The sequence below is a fragment of the Lissotriton helveticus genome, chromosome 10, assembly GCF_964261635.1.
Source record: "Lissotriton helveticus chromosome 10, aLisHel1.1, whole genome shotgun sequence".
NCBI lineage: Eukaryota > Metazoa > Chordata > Amphibia > Caudata > Salamandridae > Lissotriton > Lissotriton helveticus.
The window spans coordinates 132001090-132025464 of NC_136071.1; the positions used below are offsets into that span (position 1 = coordinate 132001090).

The 24375-nt window shown below is 48.5% G+C and overlaps 1 protein-coding gene across 1 annotated transcript in view; it reads right to left on the reverse strand.

Annotated features, from left to right (window-relative positions):
* Positions 1 to 24375, reverse strand: part of BAIAP3 (BAI1 associated protein 3) — a 1057809-nt gene that overhangs the window by 59076 nt on the left and 974358 nt on the right. The window contains exons 27-30 of the mRNA XM_078664937.1: positions 19103 to 19182; positions 5719 to 5827; positions 3937 to 4008; positions 1302 to 1385 (exon numbers count right to left, since the gene is read on the reverse strand). Of these exons, the coding sequence (XP_078521063.1) occupies positions 1302 to 1385; positions 3937 to 4008; positions 5719 to 5827; positions 19103 to 19182 (345 nt within the window). The remainder of the gene's footprint in view (positions 1 to 1301; positions 1386 to 3936; positions 4009 to 5718; positions 5828 to 19102; positions 19183 to 24375) is intronic.

Below are 24375 nucleotides of genomic sequence, written 5' to 3' on the forward strand. Positions count from 1 at the left end.
TTCTATGACACACTACTCAACTCTACTTCACTATATGCTACGCCTCTCTGATAATCTACTCCGCTTGCTCTAGACCACTCTACTCTACAACAGTCCACGCCACTCAACTTACTCTACACCACTCCACAACACTCTAGTCCACACCACTCTTTGCAATTCTGATACTGTACTCCACTATACACCACTCAACTCTATGCCCCTCCACTCTATGTCACTCTATTCTCTCCGTGACACTCCATAACACTGTACGCTACTCCATGACACTCCACTTCACTCCTCTCCTCTCCTCTCCACGCCACACAACTCAACTCTACTGTACGCCCCTTCATAACACTCCATTCTACTCCACTTTACGACACTACACTCCAAGCCACTCTTCTTTACCCTACTAACTTTTAGCCACGCTGAACAGCAACCACTCTGGTGTACAACATTGCTAACACATATTTTACAAAAACAATAGCTCTTGAATAGGCGAGACCGATTCGCTTTGCAAATGCTTGTTAAAGCTGTTGAGCAAGGGAGGCTGTTAGCGGCTCTAATGCATTCCTCTCCCAGAGAAAGGCCCTGGCTCCTTAGGGGTGGTATCAGATTTTGTTGGGACAGCAGTGAGTGTAAAGGGCTTGACTCCATCAGGAAAACAGTGGGCACCCTTGTTGCATCAAATAAATAGGTAAAAAGACGGGTCTTTGTTAGATCTCGAAAGGGTAGTGACTAAGCTGAACCCCCTAGTGCTGATCCAAACAGGTCCATAGTGCGCATGTTTTGCCCAGGATCACAAATCACAGGAGTGGGAAGTCATGATGTGCGTCCATGATTTCTAAAATTAATAATTCGATCTTGCATGGCCAGCACTCCAAAGAGTTGGCTCCTTACATGCGCTGCACAGGCAGTCACTCATCACCCACATCTTGTTACTGTCAGCTGCACACCACACTCACTGGCACCAGCACAGAACTGCTGAGTTCAGCACATGGTTAGGGCAGTGAGGACATCCAGAATGGAGGAAAGCCACATCTTTCAGATGACCGCTGTGGCACAGACACATGGCACCATGCAAAGACAATTATAAAAACAAAAGAGAGTCAGTCTTTGATGTACAATAATTTGGGACAATTCACATGAGAATGCCATAAGGGGATGATTGGCCTTCCTTGTTTTGATCAGGTCCTCAATAATCAGAATGTAATTTCATGCCTCATTATAAACAATAATCATACATAAAGTAATAGTGTAAATGTAGAAAAGTCCGCCCATTGGAGCCGGGTACCCTTGGCAGAGCTGTGACCTTTTCACAGTACCTGTTCTTTCAGCTTGTCCAAGTAGTATTGTTCAATGAGTTCGCTGGTTGAGCATTTATTTAACCGAAGTTCCTCTTCCAGAATCTGAAAATAAAAAGGTGTACAAAAGTCCATTACCAATGAGCCTGCGTGGTAAAATAATGTTAAATTTGCTTTTAATTTTTCTCTTTTTTATATTCATTATTGCTTTTAATTCTTCGCTCTTTACACACCAGGAGTGATTGCATTTTATTTAAAAATAAAAGTTTTAACTCATTGTTTGGGAACCCTCCCGAGGCCAAACAGGCTATGATATTCTGGGGGCCATGAGATGTAAGAGGCAAATTGGAGGCAGAGAGGAGTGAAGCGTGCTCTGTAACCTAAATTAAAGGGGAGTTACCCTCCACATTTTAAACTGATGCAATATAAAAGGTAAGTAATTTCAAAGCACATACACGAAATATGTGTAATCTCAATTAGGCCTGGGTGGTCACAAACAGGAAAAAAGCATTGCGAACGCGCGGAACAAGCAATTCTGCGTGTTTGCGGAACTCTGCGTGCTCGCGGAGATTTTTTACCATTTCGCTCAGAATTTGCGTACCGCGACTACGCAAATTCTGCCCATCCCTAATCCCAATATAACGAACCCAAAAGTTTAAATTGGAAATACGTGGTGTGGAAGGCCCCATATACTCTTCCATTCAGAATATATTATAATTAGGCTTTCCTGTTTTCAGTTTCTATTTTGGGTAAATTCTGGTGTTTTTTTTCCTGTGTTTTCAGGTGATTTCAAGACCTTAAAAAAACAGTTGTTATCAGTGGTTACACATTTTCGCACCACTAAAAACAACAGAAAAGGTGTTTTTCCGGTGTTTATGAAACATTTTACTTTTATTATTGCTTGCTTTCTGCACTGATAGAACATGGTATATAGACAGTGTACGATCGTGTATATGAGGTCCAAATAGATTTTTGCAAATTAAACTTATTTTAGTACACCATACAAGACTTCTTCAGTGAGTCTTTAGCCATGTGCGCTCGCTCTTTCCTTCCCATGTAAACTTCTGTGAAAAGGCCCTCTCAACAATGGCACTTGGGACGGACAACGCCAAAACAGCCAGTACACAATTTAACTCTAGCCACTGACATAGCTTTCTGTGCCAATACTAGTGCACTTGAAGATTGCGATTCTCAGGGCAGGTTCTGCAACATTTGCATTGAGATGGGTGCCTATACCCTCAGTTATTGACGCAGTCAAAAATGAAGCAGCACTTTTAAAACTACTGAGGAAATTCCCCTTTACTGAAGGGATCTAGAACTTGTACAGAGTACCACGGTGAGATTTCATTGACTTCAAATGCCATTGGTGGTGAAGGGACATTTCTATGCATCATTGCAATCCATTTCTCATACATCACTATATCTTGCATTGAATGTTTAAAGCCTGAGGTGTTGGCAATTCACCTACTATCAATACTGACCCACTAGAATATGGGGGGTGCTGTATTAAGGGTTTTTACCCATTCTCTGTGGGTAAATGTGATGATGCTTATTAGGAAAGATTCTTATGAAACGAGCCACTTTTCCTATCAGTTAAAGGATCAAATGCAGCCAAAATATCAAATATGATTTTGATATTTCCTGATTCTCTGCAGTTTATAAAATAATTAAATGAGACTTCTAAACCCTGCATCTTCAGACCAAAGACCACAAAACTGAAAAAAAAGGAAGAAGAAACAATATTTTAGTGAAATCCCTAAACAACAAAACTCAAGCAGCCTTTCTTACTGTTAGCTTGTATAACAAAGTTACATTGTATTGGCCCCTTCAGGATGAAACAAAGACCCTTTCACTCTCTTTTTCCTCCCTTTGAATGGCATTTAGTTTGTGGTTGTGCATGTGTTTTTTCAGTGCTTATATGTTTTCACTGGTGAGGGCTATTTCTCTTTCAGTGGGGTTTTATCAGTTATTATAGGTTTAAACCTAAAACCCCACAGCCTAATTATAATAATGCCCCCTCTTCATACTGCCTCATGCTCGGCCTCCCTGACTCAAAGGGTGCATGTTGGCCTAGCAGACAGTAGGATAGAATAATTTTGCTAATTTGCTGATGGTTTTCCTCACCACGGAGAAATTTACTAGCACTTTGTTCTGGTTTTGGGCCTCAAAAGTAAGCACATTTCAACCCTAGCTTCTACCTGCATGATTTGTGGCAGGAGAAAACTGCTGCAAATCCTATTGTCCAACAACATACCTTTTCAATTGCACATCTCAAAACACGGGGACATACAGGCATTGATCACACTGTCCACCATTTCGAGGTCCAAAACTCAGAATGATGCACAAATTGGACAGCTAGTAAATACCCTACTCTGCGAAATTTGTATTTAACAGGTGAGTAGTTTACAACCTACTTCTGACGGCTTAGACTAAGGGCCTCTTAGAGCCTTTCAGCTTCATAACTCGCCAAATAGGAGCATATCTCATCTGGAAGCCGGTATAGAATGTATTCTCTCACTTTCTTAGAATTCCTCTGATAGAAAATTTTACAATTCCAGGCAGAGCCTCAGCATCACAACATTAGTTCCTTGGTAGTATGTAATACAACATTTACAGAGCCACATCAAATAAAAAATGCATAAACATGAAGCGTTACCTTATAATCTCCATTGCGGAGGGAATCAAGCGGAAGCCCCTGTCCTTCTGCATGGAAGAACTCAACAAGAGCCTGAACAAAGGACCAAAAAAAGGGTTTGAAACAGATCTGATCCTAATTAAGTAAAACAATAGTTTTTGTTGTTTTTCATTTTTTACGTTGGGGCCCTTCCCCTCTTACCTTTTATCAAAGACTTGTTGGCAGCCCACTTTTGTGTAAAGCATTGCGAAGGCAAAGACAATGTTAGCTAGTTTGGTAACAGTGCTAATATTTTTTAATAAATATCCCTAATATCGCTTGTTTAATTTAATTTTTGGAGCTATGCGTATTTATGTTTAGAGCAGAGTTACAACGTTGAAAGAATTTGTGTAAGTAGGGTGGGAATTCCGAATCTCCATTGGTCCTTCCTGTGCATCTGCTGATAGCCCACTCGGGAAAAGGTATTACCCCTGCATGCCCAAGATCACCCAGGTTTCCTTGGACAGTGGATGCATATTTGTACTTGGTGCCCTTCGAGCCGTGGGGCATTCAGTAATCCCAACTTTCCGTTCCGAGCACTTGATGCAAGAAGACAATTTCAAGCTTCCTTGGATTCTTCATCTCTTCTCTCTTTATTTTGGTTGCACCCTAATTTGATGGCAAATCCATTATATCAAGAGGGGTTTCAAGAGCTCTGGTTGTGTAGGAGCACATTTACTAATATGCCTTTGCTAATAAACCAATTATCATTTATATTTTAGTCACTTTTCAGAGGCAATCAAGAGGAATTCATTTTTTTCGAACTTGTATGAATTGAGTTTTTCCAATGGAAAGACCCATACAATGGATAAATGGAGAATTTGAAGTTTATTCAGCAAACATATTGACACTCCAAGGACACTTTGGGCATCATTAGGATGGCGGGCGGACTTTGTCCACTAGCCATCCTCACGGTAAAAGGGACCACCCGCCATATGTGCGGGGGTCCCGTGAGTGACATTAGGATGGCGGGAGCTTCCTGCATTTTTAACATTGCGGTGGGTGTTGCTTTCAGCACCGCCCGCCGCAATGCCAAAAATGCATGTTGTGAAATTATTCATTTTTCCTCACTTTTTGCTCTTTCCACATAGAAATGGCAATTGACCTTTAAAGATTGTTTATGTGTAGGAAGGTGTCTCTTCAACAATCGCCCCTGCAGTGCAGGCACCCTTGCAACATGGTGCAAGGGTGCCTGAGCTGGTGCTAGGCAGCTTTATTAGCGCCAGCACTAGGTGAAGCACAGGCATGCGCCATATTTTTGTAAATACAGCACATCCTTGCAGTTTAAAAATGTCAGAGCACGCGGTTACCAATTTTGCCGTAACACCGTGCTCCGACATTTTGTTATAAATATCCCCCTAGATCTGTTTAATTTGTGCTCGTCTTTAGCGACCTCATTGTGAATTTACTTTTCAGGAAATCCGACCGCAGGCCATGGAGTCCTTCGTGCACAATGCAACAAACCTTGAAATTACTCTCCGATGTAGTGAGAGCCAATACAGGGAAAAGCTGCATCGATCCAACTTTATTTAACATCTTGGTCAGAAGACGAGCAGCTGCGTTCTGAATCTGGTTCTGTCTCCTTATTGCACTCTGATCCAGATATCATATATTTAAGTAAATGTTTGTTATCAGGTTGACTACTTGATAGCTGTTTTCAGACATTTGCACAGATTTGTTTGCATGCATCTATGTTCAGATTTTTGTAGAGCGACTGCACAATAATGCATATTCCCAATAGTATTATTAGATGCACTTGAATACCTCAAGAGTGTAATAGAATCGCCCATAGAATTCCACAGACACACCACGATTTGTATCTACTGCATCAATGATGAATTTCATCAGTAACCACCAGAGAGCTTCAAGTACCCTAAAAAGGAAGCAACAGTTAATTTGAATGAAACTGAATGTCACAATATGCATATAGTTTTAATCTCTACAGATAGTGCCAAGCTATTTTGCATTTGGGCTTGCCATGCTTCAAGTACATTGTTATTTTATATGAGATGTGAATTTCTGTTTGCTAGAACATAAAACCTCTAGGTCTTAATAGTGTCCTGCACACTCGCATCAGCACCCAACACTACAAATTATCACAGTCATGAATTTCTGTGGCATTGTAGGTATGCCCACAAACTACGATTTGCAAGACCAGGGAATCTCAGGGCGCTTCCATTTCACACAGGTTCTAGAAGCTTTATTCCATGTTGAAAGCAAGCACAAGAGTCATCATCCCATATTCCTTTTACATTGTTCTGCCATTTATTTTTCTCTTTCATCCATTGATCTGAGGTCTCTTTTATTGTATGTACTGTTTTAACTTAATTCTCTGTACAGATCTCCTTTTTATCGCCCGCTTCTGCCCTGATTGGATATTGACTGCAACATGGCTTGTATCTTGTCCCATCACGCTTCCATTTTGTCTTGAAATAGATTCCCCATTATTTTCCTGCTTGCTCTTTCTTTCACTCGCTAACTCTGTTCTTCTCAATTGCTCTCCCTATTCCATCTGAAAGCTTTCTGCTGCTCCTAAAGGCTTCTCACACTACCTAGTGGCATCTCCATACCCTCATACCCTCCCAGGCTCATCAGATGAAATGCATGTGGAAGTGCTATTACCTGGTCTCTGCTGGTCCTCAGCATTTCTATTGTGGAGTGTATTGGGGAGGAGAGATGATGGCGGTGAGTAGATGAGACATCTACAGCATCTTGTTTGACCTAGTACACCAGTCAACTGTTAAAAGGGTCATCTGGTGTTTTCATTTTTTTCTGCATTGATTGGGAAGGGCTTACCCAACTTATAGACCAAACATACTATTTAATTTTATCTGTAATTGAGTCTGCTAGCTATTCAGAATGAATAATGCCTCTTAAACCTTTGTTTACCTAGACCTTATGCTCCTTTCATTTTCTATTTACTTTGCATTGATCAGCCCTGACAGGATGGAACCCCTGGCTACCTCAAACAGCTTGGATTCAGTTTGAGCAGAAGGGCTTCCCTGAGGAAGGTGCTGCTTTGTTTAACAGTCTGAAGTGAAATTCGTTGTAATTACAAAAACATTTGATAAGATGTGTGCTGTCTCCCTGGCAGCTAATGTGTTTATCTTCCTGTTATTGGTTTCTATGTATGTGCTGCTTGAGTTATACAGCAAAACAGAAAGCTGCTGGTGGAAGGTTTTGTTTTTCTAAACACTTTAAAAGCATATTTGACATTTACTCTTCATTATTCCAGCATATATTTAATAGACAGAAATACTTCAGTGAAATTATCTTTGGTTAATAGAGACCTCTCTATTATGTTTGCTTTTTTTGAATGCTTCCAAAGTTATCCTTGTTCAGCACATGCACATAGGCCCTTAACATGACATGAAGATAAACACATAAGCTGTCAGGGAGACAGCACACATCATAATACGTTTTTGTGTTTACAGTAAGCAATTATCTCACTATGGCCTGATAAGCCACGCCCTGGAGAAGTTCTCCCGCCATGCTGTGTGACGTAGCCAAGAGTTCCTGCCAGGGCTGCTCAATGCAAAGTGACTGAAAATGAAAGAAGCATAAACTTCACAGTGAATCCCATAACCAAAGAAGCTCGGCAACTCACCCATGTTCCGCTTACAATGTCACTCATTGAATGCTTATACCTTACATATGTTATGTTCATGTTTATGTTTATGTTATGTATATGTTTATACAGATTTTGTCATTCTATTACTGTAAAGCGCTCTGCTACCTCCGGGTCTTGACAGCGCTATAGAAAACTTCCTAAATAAATAAATTACGATTCTCCCAGAACAGCACGAACAGCAAGCAACCCCCATTGCACAAACATTGAAATGGCAGGTTTGTCCTTTAACTTAATTAACCCCTTCCTATTAACACATGCTGGCAAACATGAAAACACAAAGGACATTTGGAGCTGTATCATGATGGGCTCCTCTGGCGCTGCGCACAGCTGAGCGCCTGCTTTTACGCGTGTGTAAATTAAATTCATTTAACCTGATTTAGTGCATTATTGTAGAAAGCACAGCTCAGACACAGAAAGAGACACACCCTGGTCACTGTTTTCGACCTGTTCCGCATGAAAATGAAGCCCTAACTCGGAGAAGTATCCGGTAAAATGAATTCAGACTATACACTGCAGTGCATAAAAACAGGCGCTTGGCTCTGCGCCAGCGCAACCATCACAATGGGGGCCTTGCTGATTCACTAAAATAAATTGAGCAAGCTAAGGAATAATAATCACTGATGACAGAATACCAATCCAGTTCACCAGATATCCAGTGTTTAGCACTTAGACACCGATGTCAGTGACAGATAATTACATTCTATTTTGATATTGTTTTAATCTCAGATTTTGACAGGGTGTAGCCTTTCCTGAAAGTGTTTTGCAAATGAGGCATTACTCCCATGTCCCTCCAGTCCTCGTCCCATTCATGACGTATGGAGATGACCATCTCCCAGACATAAAAAAGAACTTGGGGGCATATTATCAAGAGCGGCGTTGCTAAAGCGGCGATAATGGGCTTGATAATAAGCCCTTGAATGCCAATAGAAGCCCATGTTCACACCAGAATCTGTGAAAATTCACAAGGGCATATTATCGAGCCCATTATCGCCGCTTTAGCAGCAGTTTCCTGCAGCTAAAGCGGTGATACTTGTAATGCCGTTTCTTGATAATATGCCCCGTAGTAATGCTCCATCACTGGGAGTACTTAACCAGTACTTACCCAGCATTCTTCCTGTTCTTTTTTCTCTCTGCCAACAGAATGGTAAGTGGTGTGCTGGTAGCTGCTCCTGCCGGGCGGGAGTGGCGTCTTTTCTGGTGTGCCCGTCGGTCTGCTGGGCTTTCCTTGATGGTGGTTTGATGTGCCTCCCGGCATGCCGGGCTTGCTGGAAGGCACGTATGTTGACTGATGGCCCTTTGCAGCTGGTGCTTCGAGCCTTCTGTGCAGTTCTGGTTTGCAGCAGCGCATCTTCCTGGTGGCTGGGCCGGTTGGAAGACATGTTGCTGTGGCATGTTTCTGGATGCTAGTGAGGTACGTGCTGAGTCCCTGCTGTGCTGGCAGGCGGTGAACACCTGTACTGAAGGGGCATTTTCATGGGCCTCAATCGTGGCCTGCCTCTCCCTTGTGCGGTAATGGCTGGGGGCCGCTGGTGCCTGTGCGCCCGCACCATTCCCGAGTGGCAATCGCAGGTGGTGGCTGCCTTGGCACGTCAGAGCTTGGTTGAGGGTGCTCTTAGTGGGTTGGAGTGTTTCTGGGGTGTGGTTGTTTGGTGTCCCTGTGTCACTTTTCCCGGGTCTATGGGGGTACCATGTTGGGGGGCCAACGTGCTCCAGTTCTGGGGGTGGTTGTGCCAGTCTTTTGATGGTGGTTGATCTGCTTCTGGCCTTTTGGGCTATGCCAGGGCCGTCTCTGTCGGCTACTTAGTTTCCTGGGGCAGTTGTTTGTGGCCCTGCTGCTAGTTTTGGGGTTGCTTGCTGTGCTCCTTCTAGTGAGTCTCTGGTTTCCCTTTCTCTGGCCTCAGGTTGCTGGCCTTGGTGTGACGTGCTGTTGCTTGTTCTCCTGGGCTACTTAAGCCCTTCTATCATGGTGCCTGGCTTTCTGGTGGCTGGCGGCAGGGTTCCTCCTCATGTCTCTCTTGGCTTCGATGTGGTTCAGTTGGCTGGCTTGTCGGGTGCCTTTGCGTCCATCTGCAGTGTTGGGCCACCCAGCTTGTCTGGTGTGCTTTCTGGCTCCCTTGTCCTTTTGGTTGGAGCATGGTGCTTTGTTCATGCCTCTGGTTGGGCTGGGGCTCTGGGGCCTGTGGCTGTCTGTATCTCCAACTGATCTGGGGCCATCGTAGGGCTTGGTGTTGGCTCTTTTGCAGCTTGTGTTGGGTCTCATTTGGGGTGGTTCCTTTGCGTTGTCCTTTGCCCTCCGCGTCAGTTGGTCAGCTTGTTGTTCGGTTGAGGGTTTCCTCCTTTTTGGTTTGGTTTGAAGGGCCTGCATTCCATTTACCCTTGTCCTGGCTGTTGGGTCATGGGTGTGCTGTGGATGGTCGTGGTGGTCTACGTTGGTGTTCCTGTTTGGTCTTGGGGTCGCTTTGGTCTTGTGGCCTTGGGGGTTTGCCTTGCTCTGCCCTTTGCCCCTCTGGTGTTTGGGTTCGGGTCCCATTCATTCCGGTAAGGAGTCTTGTGATGTCTGTTCCTTGGGGGTGTCTTTTCTTGGCTCGTTTGGGCCCTGTTGTTGTTCAGGCTCCACACTTTTTCCTCATATTTAAAACATGTCAACACCAGGGCGGTTCAATCTGCCTAAATGATGCAGACTCCTAGAGTGGAAGCTGAGGAAAAAGTGTGTTTTTATTACATTTTTTTATCACACTTTTCCCTACAAACTCCTTTTATGCTTTGAGTAGGCATTCAGAGAATGGCGGTGGAAGTCATTATAATTCCACTAGGGTGGGGGTAGTTGCCTGTTTCCCGTTTACGGGTACATTTGATGACACCCATTAAAGCCTGCGACAGAAAATTATGTCTGAACGGTGTCGGTTCAGCTGTTTAAAAAATTTAAAAAGCAGAAACTCTAAATGGCATGTAGCTTGGCGATATGACTGAGTTTTCAAGGATTCTCATCATAATCTTGGCAAGAGAAATGTTTTTGCTTAATGATCATTGTATGAACTCCAGTATAAACCTCACAGGAAAACAAGATCATGCATTTCCTAATTAAGCACCTGCATTTTGTACACAAAGAAAGCTTAAATTGGTGCTGAAACTGCTGTAAAATATATACAAAAAAAAAAGCTAATGCATGCACACTTGTATAATTCCAAGGCAGCGCAAAGTGCAGAAAATATCAGTTGGACTTGGCCCTTCTGGCAGGTTCACCCCTGAACTTTTTGCTTATGAATGTGAATTAGTGGTGGTGATTTTTGGTTTCTGCGCACTTTACCACTGTGTCCCAGGGTAAAGTGCGTGCGTGTAGTGAGGTTGGCCTGCCCTCCCATAGGAATGCATGGGAAATGTGTGTGACCATGTTAGTTTCTGATGTGTGGGGAGTGCAGGCTCGAGTTTGGTATGTGCGGACTCGTGTGATTAAATGCTGCGCAATGATGTGTGCGGCATGATTGTGTCTAGTGTGGAAGTGCAACTTCTAGAAGTTGGTGTGCCTGTGCAGTGAATGTGCTGGCTTGTTATTGGCTGGAGCTGGCTGGTGTGCCAGGCTCCAGGAGTCAGGATGGGTGTGCCTCGGTGGTGAATGGGAGATCTGCATGTTGATAGCTGGGGAGGAGTGCACCTATGACCTGAATAGGGCTGGGCTTTCCCCCACACAATGCTGGCTCCGCCCCCTGTGGTGCGTCTAATGTCCCTAGCCTGGCCAGTGAATGAGAAGAGGGGCTGAGCACATCACAGTGCTCCAAAACCAGCTGCGACTGGTTTTCCCCCCACCCTGCACCTAAAGACAAAGGGATTAGGTGTATAAAAAAGGGGCTGTGTCCCATTGAAGTTGGTTCTCTGTTCCTGACCTGAAGAGGGGGCCTGCTGCTGCTGGGCACCAGGAGGATACTGCCACTAGGGACTGCCTCCCTGCCTGGAGGGCCCTGTGAGCTGGATCCTGGGCCCAGCCCTGCCCCCCCTGCCTTCATTGCCTTCTAGAACTCTGGCCCTGGACCTTTGGGACTTTAGTGGCCTCCCCAGTCTGAGGGCCGCGCATTTGCGCCGACTGGGGCAGTGATCGCGGCCCTGAGGGATTCCCCGGCGTGGGGATCCCCCTTGTGTGCTGACTGACGGCACGGGAGCCTACCCCGCTTATTTGCCAATATTTTAAGTCCCCTGGCAGGTGCCCACCCCGCCAGGGACCTTACCGCTATTTCTTTTATTGCCCTAGCGGGTGCTCACCCCGCGTTTGCCCGAGAAAATCACCGCCGCAGCCCAGGAGTGGTGAAAACGTTGCCGGGCCGCTGCCTAGCACGACCCGGAAGTGCCCCAGCCTGACCCGGAAGCAGAGGTGATGAGCAGGAGGCAGCGGGAGCCTACCCCGCGCTCCTGCACTGCCCGGAGTTCCCCAGCGAAGGAACGGCCGCCAGCGAGGCCCCGACGAAGAGAAGCCCCACCCGCGGCACCAGCAAAGTCCGTCCTCTGGCAGGAGAAGCCAAGGGCAGCCGCAGCGTCTGAGAGCCCCAAGGAGTGGGAGCTCGCCTACCACAGCCGGCGTACCGGTGAGTGCGCAGCTAGAGAGAGAGGGGGGCCGTCGGGGCACATTGCCGGTGCCGGCCCCCCCCTTCATTGGTGCAGACTTGTTTGTGGGGCGCTGGGAGGGCAGAGCGGCACCGGCAGGCAGCGGGCCGCTCCCCCAGTGAGGCCCCATTGTGTAGAGCCCACGAGAGGCTTTAGGTGGCATTTGTGAGGAGCCCTGAGAGGCTCTTGGGGGCATAATTTACTTCGAGTCCCCGAGAGGGACTCCGACGATTTGGGGGCATTTGTGAGTGGTAGAGCGGCCCCGGATGGCAGCGGGCCGCTCCCCCCAGCAAAGCAACAGGATGCAGAGCCCACGAGGCTCCTAAGGCCCCCAAGTATCTGTTCTTGAGCCCACGGGGCCACAAGTGTTTTGGTTGCTAGAAGCCTGCGAGGCTCCCACGTTGTTCTTGGGCCCAGTGGTTTTATTGTGAGCTCCAAGAGAAGATCCAGGAGGCACGCTGGTGCCATTCTCCCTGCTACAGCTGCCCAGCACTTAGTGGGCAGCTGCTCCATTTAGGCCCCCTGACATTTTGGGTCACAGGGCGTCCTAGCCCCAGAGAGGTCAGTTGGCCTGGGGACAGTCACAGGTTGTGGCCTATGTGATTTCTGCGCAATTGTTCTTTGCTGCACCTCTGAATGTGTTTTTATGCGTCATGTGCTTTTCCCTACACCGCTGAATGTATGTTTATGCATCATGTGTTTCTCCCTACACCTCTGAATGTTGTGAGGCTTCATGTGTAATGTTCCTATGCCTATACCCCTAAACGTATAGGGATACTTAGGTGGTTGTTCTTCCCAGTACAGGTGTTGCTAGTGAGGTCCCGGTTCCCTGCGTGACATTCTCCTAAGGTGGTTAGGGTTGCGTAGGTGGTACTTACCTATTACCAGTGATTACTGGTTGTGTGCTCTATTTTCTATTTTGTGTTACAGTTATTATTGTTCTATGTCCTAAGTGCTCTTTCTAACAAGTATTCTAAGTCTAAAAGTGCATATTCCTGGCAGTGGTCCATGTGGCCCTGTCCTGTACATACATCCCCTGTAAATTCTGCCCGTACCTGTTGGCACATTGTAAAGTGTGTGTTTTTATCTAATGTATTTGGTACAATACAAAGGCTATTTTTATATATAACCTTGTGTGGAGTTTCCTTTGTGGTGGGCCTTGGGTGTTGTTGCTGGGTGCGCGCACAAACACTTAACTTGCATAGCCTCCGGGATAAGCCTTACTGCTCGCGCCACGTTGCCTAGAGGGTGAGCAGGGGTTATCTTTGCCGTGTAACTCCCTTGCCCTGACATAGGAATGGTGGTTTCTGCCTGGCTTTGGCGCGAGCCTTAGCCAACTGGAAATCCCATTTCTAACATTGGAGGCAGCGGAAGGGATCCGGATTTGTGTTTGAGCTGTACCGCAGTGGCAGCTGGCTGCACCACAAAACTCTTGATTTTAGATAAATCACATTTTGGGGATTATTGTTTTTAAAATTGTTCCAAATGTCATTTCTTTGGAAATGTGTTTCTTGTGCACTGTGAGTTAGGTGTCACTAGCTCTGGGTGGTTTTCTATCCCCTAAGTGCAGTTTTGAATTTTGTGGATTCACCAGAGAGTGGGATCCAGTGGTAGCAGCGTAATAGTGTCCAGTACATTTGTTCCCCGCCCCGCTCCCAGAGTTTAGTACCTGTGTCACGTGTGGTCAGGTTGAGAAATCAGGGGTGGTAGAAACTGCCTTACCAGTCCGAGGGGGGGGGGTTGTGTGTGGATGAATGGTGTGTGGCACTAGACAAGTGAGTGTGAGTTCTCTGGGATAGGGAGCTTGCTGAATTCTTTGTGAATTGTGTGCTCTTGCTTCAGCTCAGACATTTAAGTCCCCTGTGTTGCACGTGTCTGTGAGCATCCCACCAAGATGGAGTCTGCTTTTAATGTCTGGGGTCTGTTCATGCATGAGTTGAGAGAGTTTTGCGAAGAGAGAGACATCGCAGTGAATGAGTCAGACACCCAGTCCCAACTTAGGGAAAACCTAACCCAATGGCAGAAGGATGACTGGGAACGTAAGCACAGTGAGGAGAGGGCCCGGGTCTCACAGCATGAGGGTGGTGGGTCTGAGGGAAGCCCTGAAGAGTCTGAAGCGGAGGAAGAAATGATATTACAGGGACACCAGCAGATAGTGAAGACCCCATAGATAGGGAGTCCCTTGCTGGGTCCAGTGTAGGGGGCAGTGCCCCATCCCTTTCCCTGTCCCCAGAGGAGTGGGAAGATAGGAGGAAAGAAAGGGAGCACCAGCTGGCTTTAGAAAAGCTCAGGTTAGAGCATGCCCAGGCTATGGCGCAGCTGGGTGTTAAGAAGCAACAGCTAGAGACCGAGAGGGTATTAGCGCAGGAGAGGATAGAGGAGGCTGAGAGGGCCTTCACCAGAGAGAAATTACCTCTGGAGGGTAGACTATCCCCTGCGCGCAGTTATAATTGTCTGGGTTCCCCAGGGAGGGTTGAGTCCAGTGGTGGCAGCTATATAGAGCCTGGTGCAAGAAGCCCTAGTCCCAGTTCACAGAGTCTGGTACCTGTTTCCCAAGAGGAGGAGTTAAGGTTGAAATTCAGGGGCAGTAGGAAACTGTCTCACCAGGATTGGCGGGATTTTGTGGATGACTGTTCAGATGCACTGGATGTTTGGCTGGCGATTAGCCCCGACCAGGAGGTGGACGGCATAGTGAATATGTTCCTCAAAGAGCAGTTGCTCAGTCTTTGTTGTCCAGGGTTGCGCCAGCACCTGTTGAGCTTTGGATACTTTTGTCCTTGGAAGCTTGCTGAGGAAGCAGAGCGCTGGGAAAGTGCCAGAGGTTCTGCAGAGTCATTGCTGAGTGATTCTAAAAGTAATGGGTCAGGGATCTTCCAGCCCAGCGTGGTGGAAGAGGCTCAATGTAGCCCAGCTAGGTCCCAGTATAGTGAGAAGGGTGTAGAGGCTTACTACCTGTCTCAGTGGAGCAGGAGTGAGTGGGTGGCTGAGAGTCCCCAGATGCCCGAAGCCCTGACTTAGAACCTGGGTGGTTTCTTGAGGGAACACCAGGTTGGGGACCTAGGCTGTCCTGTTTGTCCATTTGAGGAAGATCACCTAGTGTGTAGGGAACCTGGAGCATCTGTAAATAGAGTTCCAGGGTTTCCAGTGTCCGGCAGTGTCACTCCAGTTGGGAGGGCACAGAAATCCGAAGTGAGGAGTGAATGGGGGATGTGTTCCCCAGTGGAAGAACCAGTGGACCAGGGACTAGCCAGTTGGGCTAGATTCCCTTGGGGGGACCCGGGTGATGCCACTTCTGTTCTGGGGGTCTTCGTGCACTGTCAGATGGACAGGGGACGGGAGATCTGCGCCAGACAGACAGTCACACGACATATGGGTCATTCATCAGCCTCAGGGGGATGGTGTGTGAGTCCCCAGAAGTCCTGGAGTGCCAGGCAGTTATTCCTCCAAAGGTTCTAGACCAGAGGTTGGAAGGCCAGGTTCAGGATCCGCCTGACCTGAAGGGTAGGTCGTCTGTAACCAGCGCCCTGACCGGTTCATCTTCCAGGGGTACCGCTCCAGTTTGGAGGGTGCAGAACTCTGGAAGGGGGTGCAGAGGGTGGGAGAGCTCACCTCTGACCCAGGGGCAACCTGAGGGGTTAAACCCTAGGTTGGGAGAATGGCGTTCTAAGGGTACCCCTCACAGGAGGAGGAGGAACCCTAGACGGAGAGGTAGGGGGAGGAGAGCCTCCCCTGAGACTCCTGGTCCGCTTGAGGGTGTAGACCCTAGGCTGGAGAACCAGTGGCAGTCTAGCCCTGTCTTACAGACAGGAAGAGTGGAGCATGGCTACTATGTACCAGGGGTTACTACCCCCCACTCTGTGAATAGGCAAGGACCAGTGGCAACTGGGTGGCCTAGGGCCTGGTCCTGGCCGCGGACAGCTTGGGAGTACCAGTGGGGTAGCCCAGTTGTTCCAGACAGTGGTTTTAGAAGGAACCCCATGGGTTCACCGTGGCATAGAACAGGAGGGTGTCCCTGCAGATGCGGGCCCGAGTCCGTGTTCTATCGCCCCAAGCAGGGAAGCCCATCACGGTGGTGATTGGTCCACCCTGCGTTTTGGCTGGAAGGGGGTTGTGTTGGACTTGGCCCTTCTGGCAGGTTCACCCCTGAACTTTTTGCTTATGAATGTGAATTGGTGGTAGTGATTTTTGGTTTCTGCACACTTTACCACTGTGCCCCAGGTTAAAGTGCGTGCGTGTAGTGAGGTTGGTCTGCCCTCCCATAGGAATGCATGGGGAATGTGTGTGACCATGTTAGTTCCTGATGTGTGGGGAGTGCAGGCCCGAGTTTGGTATGTGCGGACTCGTGCAATTAAATGCTGCGCAATGATGTGTGCGGCATGATTGTGTCTAGTATGGAAGTGCCACTTCTAGAAGTTGGTGTGCCTGTGCAGTGAATGTGCTGGCTTGTGATTGGCTGGGGCTGGCTGGTGTGCCAGGCTCCAGGAGTCAGAATGGGTGTGCCCCGGTGGTGAATGGGAGATCTGCATGTTGATAGCTGGGGAGGAGTGCACCTGGGACCTGAATAGGGTTGGGCTTTCCCCCACACAATGTTGGCTCCGCCCCCTGTGGTGAGTCTAATGTCCCTAGCCTGGCCAGTGAATGAGAAGAGGGGCTGAGCACATCACAGTGCTCCAAAACCAGCTGTGACTGGTTTCCCCCCACCCTGCACCTAAAGACAAAGGGATTAGGTGTATAAAAAAGGGGCTGTGTCCCCATGAAGTTGGTTCTCTGTTCCTGACCTGAAAAGGAGGGCCTGCTGCTCCTGGGCACCAGGAGGATACCGCCACTAGGGACTGCCTCACTGCCTGGAGGGCCCTGTGAGCTGGATCCTGGGCCCAGTCCTGCCCCCCCCCCCGCCTTCATTCCCTTCTAGAACTCTGGCCTGGACCTCTGGGACTTTGGTGGCCTCCCCAGTCTGAGGGCCGCGCATTTGCGCCGACTGGGGCAGTGATCGCGGCCCTGAGGGATTCCCCGGCGTGGGGATCCCCCTTGTGTGCTGACTGACGGCACGGGAGCCTACCCCGCTTATTTGTTGATATTTTAAGTCCCCTGGCAGGTGCCCACCCCGCCAGGGACCTTGCCGCTATTTCTTTTATTGCCCTAGCGGGTGCTCACCCCACTTTATATTTAAATTAAAAGAGGGAGCCTACCCCTCGTTTGCCCGGGAAAATCACCGCCGGAGCCCAGGAGTGGCGAAAACGTTGCTGGGCCGCTGCCTAGCGCGACCCGGAAGTGCCCCAGCCTGACCCGGAAGCAGAGGTGATGAGCAGGAGGCAGCGGGAGCCTACCCCGCGCTCCTGCACTGCCCGGAGTGCCCCAGCAGAGGAACGGCCGCCAGCGAGGCCCCGACGAAGAGGCGCCCCGCCCGCGGCACCAGCAAAGTCCGCCCTCTGGCAGGAGAAGCCGAGGGCAGCCACAGCGTCTGAGAGCCCCGAGGAGCGGGAGCTCACCTACCACAGCCGCTGTCCCGGTGAGTGCGCAGCTAGAGAGAGAGGGGGGCCGTCGGGGCACATTGCCGGTGCCCGCCCCCCCTTCATTGGTACAGACTTGTTTGTGATGCGCTGGGAGGGTAGAGCGGCCCCGGCAGGCAGCGGGCCGCTCCCCCAGCGAGGCCCCATTGTGTAGAGCCTACGAGAGGCTTTAGGTGGCATTTGTGAGGAGCCCTGAGAGGCTCTTGGGAGGATTGTTTACTTCGAGTCCCCCGATTTGGGAGCATTTGTGAGTGGTAGAGCGGCCCCGGATGGCAGCGGGCCGCTCCCCCCAGCAAAGCAACAGGATGCAGAGCCCATGAGGCTCCTAAGGCCCCCAAGTATCTGTTCTTGAGCCCACGGGGCCACAAGTGTTTTGGTTGCTAGAAGCCTGCGAGGCTCCCACGTTGTTCTTGGGCCCAGTGGTTTTATTGTGAGCTCCAAGAGAAGAGCCAGGAGGCACGCTGGTGCCATTCTCCCTGCTACAGCTGCCCAGCACTTAGTGGGCAGCTGCTCCGTTTAGGCCCCCTGACATTTTGGGACACAGGACGTCCTAGCCCCAGAGAGGTCAGTTGGCCTGGGGACAGTCACAGGTGTTGGCCTATGTGATTTCTGCGCAATTTTTCTTTGCTGCACCTCTGAATGTGTTTTTATGCATCATGTGCTTTTCCCTACACCTCTGAATGTTGTGAGGCATCATGTGTAATGTTCTTATGCCTATACGCCTAAACGTATAGTGATACTTAGGTGGTTGTTCTTCCTAGCACAGGTATTGCTATTGAGGTCCCGGTTCCCTGCGTGACATTCTCCTACGGTGGTTAGGGTTACGTAGGTGGTACTTACCTATTACCAGTGATTACTGGTTGTGTGCTCTATTTTCTATTTTGTGTTACAGTTATTATTGTTCTATGTCCTACGTGCTCTTTCTAACAAGTATTCTAAGTCAAAAAGTGCATATTCCTGGCAGTGGTCCATGTGGCCCTGTCCTGTACATACATCCCCTGTAAATTCTGCCCGTGCCTGTTGGCACATTGTAAAGTGTGTGTTTTTATCTAATGTGTTTGGTACAATACAAAGGCTCTTTTTATATATAACCTTGTGTGGAGTTTCCTTTGTGGTGGGCCTTGGGTGTTGTTGCTGGGTGCGCGCGCAAACACTTAACTTACATAGCCTCTGGGATAAGCCTTACTGCTCGCGCCACATTGCCTAGAGGGTGAGCAGGGGTTATCTTTGGCGTGTAACTCCCTTGCCCTGACTAGAGTGGTGGTTTCTGCCTGGCTTTGGCGCAAGCCTCAGCCAACTGGAAATCCCATTTCTAACAATATCCTTATAAATGCACTAGAAAACCGCACCTTTCTCTTAATCTGGTGGACAGTTGCAGTCAGCCCCTAAGACACATGGAACTCAATTATCATACCTGTAGAGGTTCTCCTTCACCAGTGAGTCACTCAGAATGATCAGTCTGTCGTCAAGATATTTCATCAGAGGAGACACCGCCTAAAGCACAAGATAAAGTACACATGTTAATGATTCGTGCGCCAGTAAAATACCAGTGATAACCAATAACCTACAATCAGGATGCTGCAAATTTACACAAAGCGGTACAAAGTCATGATAAAGTATTTACTTTCCAGAACAGCATTTTTTTGCACTGGAAAGTTGCCCTCTGAGTAGCTCAAGAACCTCTTCCCCCCCCCTTTTCATCAGGAAGGTGTTCCCTCTGTGGCACATCTACTGTTGCATAATAAACAGAACCCTCGCTGGAGCACTATTAACCGCGGCGGCAATTCCGCCACGGTGCGGCAGTTTAGTGCAGTGGGCGGGGCCGCGCCAGCCAAGGGACGTGCGCAGCACTTCGGAGGTAATGCTCGCGATGGCCATTGGCCAACATAAACACGGAAGGGATTTATGTTAACCCCTTCGATGCTGATGACGGAGCGGTTCCGTCATCAGCATCGGTTGGACTGTGCTGATGACGGAACCGCTCCGTCATCAGTACAGCCCTCGGGGGAGCGCTGTCGCTCCCCCCCTGGGGGTCCGATCGTGGTTGTTTTAGGGGGGGTGGCAGCGGAAGACTTCGCGCTGCTCCCCCCGGCCCCCCCGCACTTCCTGGTGACGTCAGCGCGCTGTCGCGCACGCCGACGTCATCAGGAAGTGCTGGACGCGCTGGAAGCCATTTCTTTCCAGCGCGTCCAGCTGCAAGGTAGGTTTTTTGGTCTCCGGTGGGGCGGGGGGCCATTTCTCGGTGCCTTGAGGCATCGGGGGGGAGGAAACACTGTTTCCTCTCCCCTGATGTCCCAATGCAGGGCATTCCTGGTTCAGGATCGCGCACAGCGTCGCGATCCTGCACCAGTAATGCCCCCACTAGACACCAGGGATGTTTTTGTTTGGAAAGGAAGCGACCCCTTGGGCAAGGGTCGCTTCCAGGGGCGAATTTTATGTTTTCAGACTTTTCTGCCCCCCCTGGGTCGACATCGGTCGCTTTAGCGAGCGATCTCGACCCAGGGGGGGCAGAAAAGCCCACTAGACACCAGGGATTGTTTTTGTTTGAAAAGGAAGCGACCCCTTGGGCAAGGGTCGCTTTTAGGGGCACATTTTTTATAATTCAGACTTTTCTGCCCCCCCTGGGTCGACATCGCTCGTTTTAGCGAGCGATCTCGACCCAGGGGAGGCAGAAAAGCCCACTAGACACCAGGGATTTATTTATAATTGTAAAGGAAGCGACCCCTTGGGGAAGGGTCGCTTCCTAGGGCCATCATTTTTCAATCCAGACTTTTCTGCCCCCCCTGGGGGCAGATCGCCCATGTTAGCGCGTGATCTGGACCCAGGGGGGGGCAGAAAAGCCCACTAGACACCAGGGATTTATTTCTAATTGTAAAGGAAGCGACCCCTTGGGGAAGGGTCGCTTCCTAGTGGCCCATAATTTTTTTTAGACTTGTCTGCCCCCCCTGGGGGCAGATCACCCATTTTTTGGGCCACATCTGGACCCGGGGGGGGTAGAAAAGCCCACTAGACACCAGGGATTTTAGTATATTTATAAAGGAAGCGACCCCTTGGGCAAGGGTCGCTTCCAGGGGGCATTATAAATATTGTAGACTATTCTGCCCCCCCCCCCCCTGGGGGCGGAGTGGCTGGTTTTTTTACAGTTTCTGGTCCCAGGGGGGGGATAGAAAAGCCCACTGTACTCCAGGTTTCTGTTTTTTATAGGGAGCGACCCCTTGGCCAAGGGTTGCTTCCTTGGGCCCATTTGTTTTCAGTATGTTCTGCCGTGTCTTTATTTGGCCTCTCTGCCCTCCGTACGGTTGCTTCCAGGGGGCCCACGTTTATAATGATTTATAATCTTCCCCCCTTGGGGACAGACACCCCATTTGTGACATACCCTGTGACATAGCATGTTGTAATGTGTGTTGTTTTTGTTTCTTCTAATGTGTTTTTTTTTTCTCTTTAGATTGTTGCAGTGTGCGGTTCTGTTACTGGTGGTTCTGTTGTGCTGCTGTTTCTGTAGTTGCATGTGTTTGGTAAGAGACCTTATTTTTGTTCAATTGTAATGTAATTGTTTATTTTGCAAAGTGTGTAGTAATACGAGTATGTGTTGTTGCTGTTTGTTGTGATTGTAAAACATGTTTTGCATTTGGTTTTGATGTGTCCTTCTGTAGATGTAAGGTTTTTTTTCCTTCTTTCTACTGGGATATCGTTGCCTATTTGCTGTGTCTTTGCAGAGTAGCTGCTGGTGAGTGTAGTTGTGTCTTGTAAGTGAATTGTATATTTTTTCTAAATCTATTTTTTGGTGAAAAAGTCTTACATTTTTATCTTACTTTGCACAGTGTTGGGGTTGTTGAGTTGTTTGTGCAGACTCCTTTATTTGTAAGGATAATGGCTAGCCGCCGGATTACTGCTCAGCAAGTTGTTGGAATGCTTTTTGATTCTTCCTCTGACCATGGTCCAGAGTCTGACTCTGATTCTGAGCCAGAGGTGGGAGGTGAAGATTCAGGTAGTGAGTTTTCTCTACACATGGCTTCATCTGATGATGAAGACACTTTGAGTGCTGATGAAGCTACTTTTGGTGTGGATGATGTGCCTGTGGTTGGGGAGGAAATTGCTGTGTTTACGGTTTTGGAGGACATGGTTGTGCCTGTGGTTGCGGAGGACAGTGATGTGCCAATTGTGCGGCAAGAGACATCTGGGCTGCAGCCTGGGGCTGCTAGACTTCCAGTTGGTGTTGTGAGACAAGAGTTAGCTGGGCGGCGGCCTGCGGCTGCAAGACTTGACGATGAAAGTTCTGACCTCTGGGTTGCACCAGGCATGGTGCAGCCGGCATTGCCTGAATTTACTGGTGTTCCAGGGTGTAGGGTGAACACTGAAAACTTTTTGCCTATTGATTTTTTCATGTTGTTTATGGATGATGTGTTTTTGGCAGAGATTGTAGAGCAGACTAATTTGTATGCTGAAATTTTTTTGAGGGTGAACAGTGCCAGCCTTAAGCCCCACGCTAGAGCTACCCGGTGGACTCCCACCAATTTGGAGGAGATGAAAAAGTTTTTGGGTTTAACTCTTTTGATGGGCTTGCTTAGGAAACCATCAATGGCTTCATATTGGTCTACTAGTCCCTTGATGGCAACAGCTATATTTCCGGCAGTCATGACTCGTGATAGGTATTTGCTTCTGCTGCGGATGATGCATTTTGTTGACAATAGTCTTGCTTTGCCACGAGATCACCCTGATTGTGACCGTCTTTTCAAGATTCGGCCTGTCATTGATCATTTGGTTGATCGATTTTCTGAGATCTTTTATCCTGGGAAAGAAATTGCAGTGGATGAGTCTTTGCTGTTGTTCAAGGGCCGCTTGGTATTTCGGCAATACATTCCTAGTAAGAGGGCACGCTATGGAATCAAACTGTATATGCTGTGTGACAGTGAGACTGGATATGTCTCTAATTTCAGGGTGTACACTGGTAAGGAATCCAGGATTAACCCCCCTGGTTGTCCGTCGACTTTTGGAGTGACTGAGAAAATTGTGTGGGAACTTGGTCGTGGATTTTTTAACAAAGGCCATCATTTGTATGTCGATAACTTCTACACTGGTGTGCGGTTGTTCAGGGAATTGGCCAAAGTGGACACTGTTGCTTGTGGCACAATCCGCTCAAACCGTAAAGGTTTCCCAAAAGAACTTGTTTGTCGAAAGCTTGCTCGGGGACAGTGCAGTGCTTTGCGTTGTGAGGAGCTTCTAGCTGTGAAGTTTACAGACAGGAGAGATGTCTACATGTTGACTACAATACATGATGAAAGCACTGAACCGCGGAATGTTTGGGGTCAGGTTGCAGAAGTGCGCAAATCTGTGTGCATACTGGACTACAATAAGTACATGGGTGGTGTTGACAGAGTTGATCAGAGGTTGGAACCGTATGCTGCTCTTCGTAAGGTTTACATTTGGTACAAGAAGTTGGCTATCCATCTTTTCCACTTGGCAACCTTTAATGCTTTTATTGTGTTCCAGAAATCTTGTCCCCAGTCAAAGTTGTCTTTTGTAAAGTTTCAGGAATCTGTAATAGGCAGCCTTGTTTTAGTGGAACAGGCAAGTGTTCCTAGAGTTGGAGTGGTGGAGGATGTTGCCAGATTGAAAGATCGCCACTTTCCTGATACAATTCCTCCTACAACCTCAAAAGACTTTCCCAGTCGGAGATGTAGAGTCTGTTGGCGAAGAGGTTTGCGGAAGGAGGTTCGCATGTACTGCCCCGACTGCCCTTCAAACCCCGGGCTGTGTGTACCTGCTTGTTTTAGATTGTACCACACGCAAAATAATTTTTGGGAGTATCAATGAGTGGTAAAGTGAACTGGTTGGTCTTTATTCTGTAATAGTTATTGTTCAGTTTCAAAGTTTGTATTTGTGTAGTCTTTTTATATTTAGTTGTCGAGTTAGTAGATTTGTATCAATTTGCAATTTGTTTTTGTTTCTCTTTTATTTAAAAAAAAAACTAAAGTATGATGTTGGTTTGCGTGTAGTGTCCATTGTCTGACTGTGTGCATGGTTTGGCGCTTGACTGCCGGTGTCTGTGGACTGGTGCTTGTCTGGCGGTGTCTGCGGACTGGTGCTTGACTGGCGGTGTGCGTGGTCTGGTGTTTGGTTGGCGGTGTGCGTGCTCTTGCGCTTGCCTGGTGTTGTGTTTGGATTTGTCTTTGGCTGGTGGTGTTCGTGGAGTGGTGCTTGACTGGTGGTGTGTGTGGAGGGGCGCTTGGCTGGTGGTGTGCATGGAGTGGTACTTGGCTGTCTGTGCACGGAGTGGTGCTTGGCTGGCGGTGTGTGTGGAGTGGTGCTTGGCTGGCGGTGTGTGTGGAGTGGCGCTTGGCTGGACGGTGTGCGTGGAGTGGTACTTGGCTGTCTGTGCACGGAGTGGTGCTTGGCTGGTGTTGTGTTTGTGGAGTGGCGCTTGGCAGGTGGTGTGTGTGGAGGGGCGCTTGGCTGGTGGTGTGCATGGAGTGGTACTTGGCTGTCTGTGCACGGAGTGGTGCTTGGCTGGCGGTGTGTGTGGAGTGGCGCTTGGCTGGTGGTGTGCGTGGAGTGATGCTTGGCTGGTGGTGTGTGTGGAGTGGTACTTGGCTGTCGGTGTGCGCTGAGTGGTGTTTGGCTGGCGGTGTGCATGGTCTGGTGCTTGGATGGTGGTGTGGGTGGACTGGCGCTCGGCAGGCGGTGTGT